Here is a 13009-nt window from a genome sequence, read left to right as displayed (position 1 = left end):
TTCATCTCTGACTTTCTAAGTTTAGCCTGAACGAAATTGGGTTAACCGTAAGCTATATAATTGTCTACGTGGTAATTTTCACTTTATTTCGACCTTTAGAGAAAGTTGACTTTTACTGCCGTTCAGATTCTTTAGCTGTTTATTTGCCTATGTCTAGGAGTTATGCACACATGCTACAAGAAATTGTAATTGCTACATTGTTTTAGTTAGTTTTAGCTAGTTAGGTTGCTGTTACCTATGCTGCAGTGCCCGCTGCACAATTGCCAAGCATACGGGCCAGAATAGTGGTCCACCCTAAATTGTTTTTTGTCGTTTATGCTGTGGTAGCAATTAAAGCGGTGTCATACTCAAAAGTTCATCAACCTTCTTGTACACTTTTTTTGGGGACCACTGGTCGCACCATATCGCGTCTTCACTTTATGCATACTGTGGAGCATTGTGCTAATCTTTAACTTCACCTGCAGCTCCTAACTTAAGAGCTAGTTATGTTGACCTAACTTTCCATATATGCTCCAGCACAAGGATCAAATCCATTTTCTGAACTACAGTATCTGCTAAAGACTGTGACACTGCTGAAAGCTTCATCCATAGGCTCAGCAAATTACAAGTACCATATTATGTTTCCTTCAAGGTTGTTAAGCTGCCCTTTGAAGACAGCTACTCTAATGTAAGACTTTCGCTCTGAAAAGTTGTTATCAAACTGGTGCACAATGTTCGTAATGCAAAATTACAGGACTAGGTTAAGCTAACTACTATTCTCCTGCAGCTTCTTTATTGTCTCACCAGCCATGTGCCTCTGTGTTGGCACATAACGTTTTATTTCTTTTTGTACATTCTGTGGTCAGGTGGAGCATAAGTAGTGGCCTCTTTCTGTTTCAGCTGTACTGTACAGACCATCATCTATGCCTTTCGAGAGAAGGCAGTATATGGAAGCACAAGTGCCTGGTATGTCTTTACATATGTGATTGCAGTTTGTTACTTTGTATACCATATTGCAAACAGTTGTGCACTGGAGTACTGCATATTATTATTCAGGTGCATTGTAAAGATTGGGGGGGAGTGTATTCTGTAAGTGTCCGCATAGTGGACACTTACACAACACCCACCCACATTCCCCACCTCACTCCCAGCTTCTGCACCTCTTGTACAAAATTGAGACCACTTAAAGACTACCGACCCTTTTTGAATGAATGTCAGTGGAATACATAACGACACGACACAAACGCTTTGTATGTTATGCATGCAATTTATTGGCAGTATAAATATTTTGCTGGTCTCAGGTAGTATATTTAGATTTTTGTTTGCTTGTTCATTCTGCTGCCAGAGTGTAAGCCGTGGTGTGTTTGTTTCAGATGCCTTGCACAGGTCTGTAGCTGCCCACGCCGAATATCCTAGCTCATACACGGACTTGCAACTCGTGGTTAGTCATCCATGTGATGTACATCTTTGTGCTGCTGTCATTCACTGTCCTAGTTTATAGTCACGTGGAGCATAACCTATGGTCTGTTTTACGTTCAGGTTCAGCATACAGGCCAGTATCCACATCTCTTGCTGAGCTACAAGGTCACACACGAATACACATGTGCTCGGTATGTAATTCATATGCAATGTTATATGTTCTTAATGTTGCTGCAGTTCGGTGTTTGCTTTTTGCTTATGCATTCTGCGGCGAGGTTGAGCGTAAACCATGGCGTCTTGTTTTAGATGCTTTGCACAGGTCGGAAGCTGCCAGCTCATTCACAGAATTGCAAACTCGTGGTATCTCATTATGTGGTATACATCATTATGTTGCTGTCATTCATTGTTTCCACTTTCGCATTTTTTAGCGCTTATTACATTATGTTTAAAATGACTGTGGCGTGTTTTATGTTCAGGCTCATCGAATATACCAGTATCTGCATCCCTTGCTGGAGTTACAAGGCCACACACGGAACCACACGTACTTGGTATGTCATCCTGATGTCACGTTGCTATTTTTGTTATGTTGCTGTAGTTCTCGACATTTACTTTTTTTTATTGCAATCAGCATTCGTTCCCTACTTCAGGCAATTTGAGCCTGTCTATCTAACTATCCTCTTAAATCTTTGTTCCAGATGCTTTATGCAGGCCTCCTCCGCCCCACGCTGAAGTTGCCAGCTTCACAGAGTTGCAACCTCTTGGTATGTCATGCATGTAATATAAATTTTTGCTGGTTTTGTTCACCGAATCCAATTTTTGCCTTTGGACATTTAATTGCACTAGTCAGGCAGAGCATAACCTGTGGTGTCGTTTATATTCAGATTCATCGTACAGGCCAGTATCCACATGTGTGACTGGAACTACAAGGTTGCACGCAGACCCACAAGTGCTCGGTATGTCGTCCACCTTCTATTTATGGTTATAGTTAATAGGGTTCACTGTTGTTGGAGCTTATGTTACCAAGGCCAAGTTTTCAGTATTTTTTCTGCAAAGACCGATTTGTGTTGTTTTGACTCCATATTTACTTGAAGCAAATGATTTTTTTTGTATCTACATGTACCATTGACATTTGTGATAACATGTGCCCAGAAGTGTGACAGTAATTCCATTAGCACTTAGATTGTTCTTCTTTATAACATATTGAAAACAGAAGGTGATATCCTTAGCACTAAATCAGCTTTGTTATTGAGTTATCTTGCTGGCTTCATGACAGAAAAACTTACGGCAGAACCCATCTCACGATGACTGCTAACGGTAATGCGATAAGCATTCAAGCAATATAGCAGCACATCGTATTGCTGAAGTCACGTTTATTTAAAATCTGTAGTGGCCATTCTGAGACTTTCATTGCTTTGGCTATAGGCGACTTACGATGTCTCCAGTATCAGCTCGCTTTTCTATGGCACTCGCCTGGCAAGGTTGCCCACGATCGTGATGGCATAATGAAGACTGTGACGATGATGTAATGATAAAAAAAGAATGATGTCGATGGAACGACTAAGGCATTGTGACGACAACAGCATGACGACAAGGAGATGACAATTTTGAAATGATCACTATGGTATAATGATCACAATGTGATGACTATGGCACGAGGACAATGGGATGATGCAAGTGCATGGTGATGGCGGTGTGACGAAGACAGTACAGCAACAACCGTATGATGACGATGGCACGTCCACGACAATAGGGTGACGTGTTTGAAGCGATGATGGAAAACAAGTGTGATGATGATTGCATGGAGGCAATGGTATGTCAAGAACTGTGTGATGACAACATGGCGAGAGTGGGATGATGAAGTTGGAAGGACGAAGATGGGAATGACCATTATGGCATCACGACGGCAATATTACAATTATAATTAAGGGTCCCATCATTCAGTCACGGATATAGCCACTTTTTTGTTGTTCAGTGCAACTGGTGGTGAGCTGAGACTAAAAATTTTCATTCTGCCGTTTTACACGCCGATAGCAGGATATGATTAGGAGCTAGGCACACCGTAATGGGGGGCTCCGGAATAATTGTGACCACCTGGACTTCTTCAACGTGCACCCAACGCACGGCACACAAGCATTTTTGCATTCCGTCCCCCATGGGAATTCATCCGTGGGGGCCAGGAACTTAATTGCGACATCGAGCTTAGCAGCGCAACACCATAGCCGCTAAGCCACTGCAGCAAGAAGCGAGCTGACACATGAAATCCCTTTATAATGCACAGTGATGCATAGTTGCCTTGACCGAAAAAGAAATTGGCTATCTCTGTGAGTGACAGATTACACGCTCTTGTTTCGTTTTCCTTAAGGACACATGCCTGGTTTTAGCACCCTCTTCTTGATAGTCCAGTTGTCTCTTTCTCGTCCCGTTTGTCATTCTGTTTTTCTGTCATGAAGCCATGCTAACAAGCACAGGTTCAGAATTTCTTGCAATCTTGCTGGCTGTCCAGTCATTAATATTATATCTGCGTTTTACTCTTCAGCATGCATAAAGAAGAATCTCTATGTTCTCTGTTGAATTCTGCAGTGTAAATGATAGCAGCAAGTTCTGAGAGCTCCATCTCTTGAGCAATACATTCAAGACGGTAATTGAACAATACGTTCCTTTCACTTGTGCTATGTATATGCATAAATTGAAATGCGAAAGGCAGAGTACATACTTTCTATACAGTCTATTCTCGCCTAGCTCTGGCTTCATGATAATAGCGTGAGTGTGAGTATTCATTACCCACCCCTATGCCGCAGCCATGCATCACTCAAGAAAGGCTTTTGTGTGTTGCCACTGGCGCACTATCTTTTCTCAATGTCGTCGTGACGGAGTGACACCATGAGTCAGTGCCGCAGTTTATCGCTTATTCCTTCTTTATGAGTGTACCCCATCATTCGAGCAACAATGGTTGCTAGCGTGCAAGTGGTGACTGAGAAAGGCATTTGTGGTAGGTGGCATGGCTGCAGCATTGGACAAATCGTGAATCCTCGCTCGCGCTTTTATCACAAGGCGAGTGCTAGATGACAGAACCGTAAAGAAGGCACATGGAGGCTTCGCTGTTTGTGTTACAACAACTATGGCTGGTAGTACATTTAATAATGCTCATGACTGTATTTTTTCCAATTGCCACGTCAAGTACCGTATATATTTACGAAAATAGGTTAAGAACAAATGAAAGTTGACCCCTGTATAATGAAATCACTGAAAAAATTTTAAAATACAAGTTGAATATAGATCGAGCTATATCTTTCTAGAAAAACAAAGCACTTTGAACATGACACACCATTATTTGCCTTATGCTCGGCTACTAAATCTCGCTAGTTGATGCCACAAGCTCGCTGTCTGAAATGGCAGAGAAGACAACCTCGACGGACGCTTCACAGGCATCTTCGGCACCCCAAATGACGCCCTTCGTGTGCCGTCGAGTGTGTTGGACATGCAGCTTTCTTTCAAGCCAGTCTGGATAATCTCGAGACTGGCCATGTGGTAGGCGCAATTGAGGAACTCGATTAGCTTGGTACTTTGGCTAGCCTTAGGCGACACGGGCCTGGACTCACGATTCTGATAATATTTATGCAATGTGTCCTTTCACCTCGTTCCTCCCATTGTCATCCTCCATTGTGACCCTCTTTCTTCCCCTCTTCCCCTTCCCTCACGTAAAGTCGCAGGCCAGATGTTCTGTTTTCCGGCCGACCTGTCTACTTTTTCAAATCATTAAACTTGGCTAGCCTTGTTCCCAAATATGGTTGATGACTAATTTTGGGTAAGATTTTCGAAAAAGGGTCTACCTATATTCGAATACATGCAGTAGTTTCTCATCCTGCAAATAGCGCTGAACTGAAAATTCACATAATACTAAAGACAATAATTTTCTTTTTCAGCCTTCATGGAAAGGATATTACAAATACTGAATGGTATTAAGCAGACCCAGCAGGCCCATTCACAATATCTTAATGAGCTGCTCAGCAATGCAGACAGTGCTCCGTCGCACCCTTGTCACCTCCCAGAGTTGCCTTTTTCGGATGTGGCAGACGTGCTCGACTATGAGAAAAAACTACAGACAGACAAACAAGCTCACATCAGATGGTAATGTCTCCGCCTCGTCTATTTTTGTAATCTTGCCAATTTTATGGCTAAACGAATTTTAATTAGGCCACCACTCCCTAATCATGTTGCTTCATGACCTAGACTCAGTGTGAAGTTGCCTGCCTTGTAACTACAATGTGCTGTAGTTACACGACAGATTGACGCTGATGTTACTTATGACACTAAGTCTGGTTCATGGCATGCTTTACAATTTTGCATACAACTGTTTGACAATTTTAAACAATTTAAGTAATACCCCTGTCACACGGCACGTGTAATGGCATTCGCAGCGAATGAGATTACGTGTTAATGCCATTTTGTTGCTTCTACACGGGCATAGTGAATGACATTCACTGCTAATGGCATTCGCCCGTTGAATGAGTTTCCCGAACTCATTCACGCGCGACTTGTGTACTCTCGACGACAGTGGCTTGGCAAAAAATTACAAAATAGCTAAGTTAAAACGAAATGTAATATATTTTCAGATAACCATCCAATTTTTACCATTGTATTCTTAACAATATAGTGAAAAGATGTAAACAAGAAGCACGATTTGTAGGGTTTCGTTATCATAGCAGCCTGCCGATAAACATTGCCATCAATTGCGAATGCCATTTTGTTTACCCGTGTAGACCGGGAACCCAAGACGGCAATGACATTCGGTATGAATGTCATTTACTATAAATGACATTACATGTGCCGTGTGACAGGGGTATAATACTAGAAGCCAGTTTGCACTTCTCTATTACCAAGGCATCATTTAGGTTGCGAAACTTTCAATGTGTACTGTATGTTTGTTTCTTTTTAACAGAAGAAGCACATGGCTGTCCAAGGAGGGGACTCAACAAAACAGAAAACAACACGCATACTACAGTCCCTCCTGAGCTGGAATGCTGCAATCAGCTTCAGCTGGTTTGGTGCGAAGGGGAAAAAAATCTCCGAGCTGCATCTGTGCAAGCTTATGTGTGGTGAGTTACCTGCAGCAATATTGACATCACTTAGTTATTTTTAATTTGATGTCAAGCAGTATACCCACTGTACTTCGGCTGCTTTGGCAGAATAGACCCCTTATTGCCTAGCGAGATGGATTTTCTTTGGCAAAATATATAAATGGCTTATACACCTATTAATAATGTTTTGCCGAGTTTAGTGGTGTATTTAGTTTTGTCTTTTTAGTGTAGTATCACATTGGTCCAAGTTCTGTGTGGTGTACAAAACTTATAGAAAGGATAATTTTGCTTATGCATGCAGGCACATTGACTAATGACGCAAGACACCCAGATGCCACGCTAAAGGATGTCGAGAGGGCCGCCATGACGTGGTTCCGCCATGCTGCTGAGCGGCTTGCTGCGCAACAAACATAATTGTTTTCAACGTCAAGTATGATCCTGCTTAAAGTCAGTTTCTGGTTGCAGATTTTCTGCATTGCTTGTATGAACATTTTTGTTTTTTCACCAGTGTTTGGTTCTTTGTTTTTTAATATTTATGTTCGCCACTTTCAGTGCCATCATTTTTTATGTGTTGTTTCCTGTGCCTAACTGAAATTCTTATTTCCTGAAACTGAATTTCTTTACTGTTACACACAGCCTGTGCTGCCTGCTTAACACTCTTCTATAGTAGTGTGGAATTAAGAGCTAAGAGAGCACAATTAACAGTAATTAACTATTGGTGCAACTGGGCACACTATTGTACAATGTTTAAAAAGTGCACAGCAACATACACAGAAGCACCTTAGCAAGTAAATACAACTTTGATTCTGCACTATTAGATGGGAGTTAAGCAGGCTGTGCAGGCTGTGTGCGCCAATAAAGAAATTAGGTTTCAGGAAATCAAAATTTCAGTTAAGCACAGGAAACAACAGAGCAGAAATAAAATGATTATTTTAAACTTTGTATAAATAGTTCCTGTGAGGAGAATGTTTTAATTATATGTGTTCATTTTATACATGGGATGTGTGCAATAAAAATACATCTCCAAAGTTTAACTGTTGTGAAATATTGTCTAACTTATTTTGCATTGTTCACATGAAATTAGTCATACACTTACAGCAAGAAATCCAAAAATACTAAGAATGTTTCAAAAATTAATTTTTCTGTCTGAACATTTATAAACTTTAGCCGTCTTCAGAAAACTTAAGATGCGCTGCACTTGTGTCATTGCTTTTTCTACATTACTCAATTCTGTTATAGGAGCGTTACAGGATGATAGCCTTCAGTTATTTTGTAAGTTGTTCGTCATGAAAGCATATTCAAGCTCTTGTTTCAGGCTTGAAATTGAAACATGGGGGGGCAAGATTCATTGTTGGCCCATTTGATGTTGGGAACTTCCACACGCTCGATGCTGTGTAGGTAGATGTGTGTTCTGCTGTGCTCGCAGCTCTGTTTCTTGTGTTTTCAAGATCTGGTAAATATACAAAGACGAAACAGATCCACTGAAGCCTGCAGCCGTGGAAAAAAGCAGAAAAACAAGTGCATTGCATCTCGAGGAGAGTACGTTGAAGGCGATTAAAGTCAAGAAATGTTTCAATAAATGTACAACTTAAAAAAAAATTCTCTCTATTTGTGGGTATGTGCCCTTTAAATGCTGCATGCACTGGTAATTTCTGGAAACTGGAATATGTAACATCCAGATACGATGTCAGAATGTCCTGGAAGGGGCATTTAATGGACATCCTGCGGACATCAAAATATGCTCCCAGAATGTCCTGGAGGGGACATTTCACGGACATCCTGTGGATGTCGTTTTTTGTCTCATTTAGGAGGATTTGGGGATTTGTATGGGACATCCCAGGGACATCCCATACATCCTGAGCAGGAGATCCCAAGGACATCCAAAGGATGTCAGTGTGTTGTCTGGGTTAGAGCCTCCTGTCGATCAGTCACCTATCAAAAGCCAACGCAGAAAAACAAGGGGAGCGTCGGTGTCTTCTATGCTTCAATATAGTACAAGGTGCTCATCATGGGTTCGTTGCGTTACAGCACTCCGGTACTGTGCAGCACCCGGAAGACAAATATCACAGTACTTGAGAGCATGCAAGCCTAAGCTCTTAGAACCTGTCTCGGTCTACGACGTTGCGCTTCAACCGCCGCAACACTGGCATTGCCAAGCAAGATCCCATCAGTACGTTATCGCCACAAACAGCCTTATAACTAATATTCGACACCTTTGCCGACTCCAGTCTTCACGCCTTGCTTCTATTTCGGAAAGTATACCACAGATAATTTTTTCGAACATTGTGGCCTCCTATTTATCCTCTTTTCCATTAACTTTCACGTCTGCAGCTAGATTATGGTATTCCTTGTGGTGTCTCCAGCAACCAGAAATGCGGATTTCCATTACAGGTGCTGGTAAGCAGTCCGACTTGATAAATTTGCCCTGGATCAAGCCGCTCTGCATCTACTGTATGATTTTACTCCAATGGTGCTCACATTTACACAGATGTCACTTCGACTCAAACCAGCTCTACTGGTGCGGTGCTTATTCCGTCGACGTCAATCGGCAAGATGTTCAAGATCAGCCACGTCACAATATCGGCAGAGTTCGAACTTGCCGCCTTCCGTAGCGCAGTGCTTTATGTGAATTAACAGTCACCAAACTACTGAGCTATATTCTGTGAATCGAAGGCAGCCCTGCAATCAATCTGATCAGCACTGCGCGGTGGCCCGCATGAACAATTGGTGGCCGAGATACACTACCATAAAGCGGTGAACAGAGATCACGAATATTATTTCAGTGGCTACCTGGACACTGACATTACTGGTAATGAAGCCCGTGAGGCACATGAAGAATGTGAAAGCACCTTGATACCATTGTCGAGAATGGACGCAGCGTGGCACCTCAGCTGTCTTGCCCATACTGTTCACCCATATATTCACCCCGCACCTCCACCACTTTACCATCATCATCTATATTTTATGTCCACTACAGGACGAAGGCCTCTCCTTGCGATCTCCAATTACACCTGTCTTGCGCTAGCCTACTCCAACTTGCGCCTGCAAATTTCCTAACTTCATCATTCCATCTGGTTTTCTGCCGACCTCGACTGCGCTTCCCTTCTCTTGGTATCCATTCTGTAACCCTAATGGTCCACCGGTTATCCATCCTACGCATTACATGACCTGCCCAGCTCCATTTCTTCCGCTTAATGTCAACTAGAATATCGGCTATCCCCGTTTGTTCTCTGATCCACACCGCTCTCTTCCTGTCTCTTAACGTTAGTCCTAAGATTTTTCGTTCCATCGCTCCTTGTGTGGTCCTTAACTTGTTCTCGAGCTTCTTTGTTAACCTCCAAGTTTCTGCCCCATATGTTAGCACCGGTAGAATGCAATGATTGTACACTTTTCTCTTCAACGACAGTGGTAAGCTCCCAGTCAGGATTTGGTAATGCCTGCCGTATGCACTCCAACCCAATTTTATTCTTCTGTAAATTTCTTTCTCGTGATCAGGGTCCCCTGTGAGTAATTGACCTAGATAAGCGTACTCCTTTACAGACTCTAGAGGCTGACTGGCGATCCTGAATTCTTGTTCCCTTGCCAGGCTATTGAACATTATCTTTGTCTTCTGCATATTCATCTTCAACCCAATTCTTACACTTTCTCGATTAAGGTCCTCAATCACACCACCACTTTACCACGTGTATTCAAAGGGGGCTGACGACGTGTATTGAGAGCAGCTGGCTTCTGGAGAAAACAGCGGCGAGACCTAACTATCGAGCGTGGGTGGTTAGCACGCACTCGTCTTTCTTCTTGTGCCTCTGCTCTTTCCCTGTCCCCACTACTACAGGTGGCAATATTATTAGTCTAAGACAATGGAATAAACCAGAGTTCACCAAGCGGCGCATAAATGCCATGGACCCACATATTAGATTACAACTTTTGCCCGGTTTTACTCGACGAGAAGAACGTTACTGCGCCGCGTACCACTAGGAGTTTCTTTCATGAAGGCCTACTGATTCCTGATTGGAAGGACGGACAGTGCCAATTGCAGCATATGTGGTGTTGAAGAAACGATCAAACATCTCCTAGGTGACTTCCCAACGTACGAAGATCAGAGAATGGGCCTTCGGAGAGCTTTAGGGCACTTAGTGACAGGCCTTTCACAGGAGATAAGATCTTGGGACCGTGGCGTCGTGCGTCTGCTATCTACAAAGCCACAAAAGCACTGCTGCGTTTCTTGAAATGCACCAGCCTACATGACAGCTTGTGATTGACACGGCGATGAACGCTTAATTGTGCGTGTAGCAGTGTAAAATGTTAACTTCTCTCTTCTTTCTCCTCTTTCAATCCCTTCACTCTTCTCCAGTGCTGGTCAGATTACCACGCTCAGCCTGATTAACCTCACTGTATTTCTCTTATGACTCATTGCTCTTTTAGAGAAGGAATTATTGTTTTTAGATGACTGCCGCGATTAACGCTCATCGCATCATTCATAACGCCCCGTGGCTGTGATGAGATATGCTGCATCTTCTTGTTTTCTTTTTTTTTCTTGCATGTGTGACCTTTAAGCGAGGCGTGGTTGCACCTAAAGGCGAGTGCTCTTTGTGAATAAACTCCAGTTGGTAGTTCGTCCATGTCCTGTTACTCTGTCCTCAACGTTTTGCGCCTATTGTAACCTTTCAACGTAAACGACCAACCAGCCGAAATAAAACTACTGATTCCTTACCTGACCATAGCGGTCTTGGTTCTCGGAGGCACCGTAATTATACATAAGAAAGTCTTTTTCTCGATTGATCTGAAATGAATAAGAAGGCACGTAACGTTACATGTTGCTGTTGCAGGGGAGGATGTCATGAAAGCAATTTAAGGTAATTCGTAAGGACAACTGACCACTCTTCGAAACAAAGGGCTGTAGGGATTTATTTATTTATTATTGCGATAGCGGTTATATGGATACTCCTTGCTCATTTCTGCCGTCGCTGTCGCTGTGGTGTTCTGTATAACGTCCAAGGGCGATAACACCGTCGCCGTGCGCCCTATGCTGTATGTGCGAATGAAAGTGCGCGAGGGGAGCTGGCGGTCGCGGCTCATACTGGCGCGCGCAAGAGAGAGAAGCTGACAGGAAACGCGCAGTCTTCCGTCGCGCGAAAGGCCGTGGAGGGATGGGAGGGAAGGGGGGGGGCGGTGTTGTTCTCCGACAGCAACTCCTGCAGCAACTGCGCATTTCGCGCAATCCGCCGATCGCGGCTCAATCTCGCGCGCGCAGGGAGGGAGGCAGCGTGGGAAGGAGGGGAGGGAGCGCCGTTTGGCTCCGGGAGGAGGAGGAGGAGGAACAACTTTATTAAACAAACACCAGTCAACGTCGGGAGAGAAATCATTCTCAACCGTCGCCCCTAGCCGTCGGCTGGAATACCTTGAGACACAGTAGCAGCAAGGGCTTGACCGATGATGTCCTGCTGGACGTTGGGGTCTGGGCTAGCGGAGCAAAGCCTCCCAGGATTCTAGAGTGCGCGAGCTATCATGCTTAGACGGACATGTCCACACCATGTGAACCAGATTTGCTGCCTCATCACAGAATTTGCACTTTGAATCAAATACTCTTGGATGCCACTTGCTGTAGAGTACGGGGTATGGAAAAACCCCCGTCTGTAATTTCCTACACATAACCTCATCTTTCTTACTGAGTGTTCTGTCCGCTGCCGGGTAAATTTATCGATTTAGTCTGTAGCATACTGTGATTTCCTGGTATGCGCGCATATCCTCTCTTCTGTTTATAGTTTCGGTGACTTGGGTGGTTCCGGGGGTCGACCGGTAAGTGAGACCTCGGGCGACCGAATGAGCCTCCTCGTTCCCTCTAAGTCCCTGGTGAGCTGGTGCCCAAACGAGCAGAACAAGCTGTCTGGGTCCCCCGTCCCTGTTTAATATACGGATGGCAGTCTCCGTCACCCTCCCCGATTCGTAATTTCTCACGGCGTTCTTGGAGTCGCTGATGACCACCTTTGCCCCCCTTTGGCTGACTTCCAAGGCTATGGCCACTTCCTCAGCTTCAACCGTCTCGACGCCACTGACTGTGCAGCACGCCATCGGTGTTCCGTCTTCTCTAACCGCCACGGCCGCATATGCCGCTTTGCTGTCATATTCTGCAGCGTCCGTATATAGGACGTCCTGTCGACCAGTATACCTAGTTTATAATGCCTCTGCCCTGTCTTTACGTCTGCCGTCGTAGTGAACAAATTTTAACAAAGCTGCTCGCGTTCGAGGGAACTTTGACAGTATCTTTGAGCAGCTGTAAGGAGTTGCTTGTTCGACGTATCTGTATTCTATTCTTTCCTAGCGAAGAGTACATAACCGATATGAGAGTCTGAGCCTACAAGAAAATTACCTTCATAGTATTGTTTGCATCACCACTGGTCCACTTGTACCCCTGCGATCAGACTACAGTAAATTAATTAAACGCAAATACGTCAATAAGACGAAATGGCCTTTGGTATATTTCTAATTGTACATTTTGGTTTCTTAAATCGTATTGAACTCTACACTGATACGCA

General features: G+C 43.8%; 1 protein-coding gene across 1 annotated transcript in view; it reads left to right on the top strand.

The window, feature by feature from the left end:
* Positions 1-5530, top strand: part of LOC119450382 (uncharacterized) — a 10296-nt gene extending 4766 nt beyond the window's left edge. Inside the window, exons 2-7 of the mRNA XM_049666492.1 lie at positions 1557-1589; positions 1705-1758; positions 1875-1946; positions 2094-2159; positions 2280-2351; positions 5322-5530. Of these exons, the coding sequence (XP_049522449.1) occupies positions 1557-1589; positions 1705-1758; positions 1875-1946; positions 2094-2159; positions 2280-2351; positions 5322-5530 (506 nt within the window). The remainder of the gene's footprint in view (positions 1-1556; positions 1590-1704; positions 1759-1874; positions 1947-2093; positions 2160-2279; positions 2352-5321) is intronic.
* The last annotated feature ends 7479 nt before the right edge of the window (positions 5531-13009 follow it).

Source organism: Dermacentor silvarum, chromosome 4, assembly GCF_013339745.2.
Source record: "Dermacentor silvarum isolate Dsil-2018 chromosome 4, BIME_Dsil_1.4, whole genome shotgun sequence".
NCBI classification, from domain to species: Eukaryota; Metazoa; Arthropoda; class Arachnida; order Ixodida; family Ixodidae; genus Dermacentor; species Dermacentor silvarum.
This window is presented reverse-complemented; position numbering and strand designations above follow the sequence as displayed.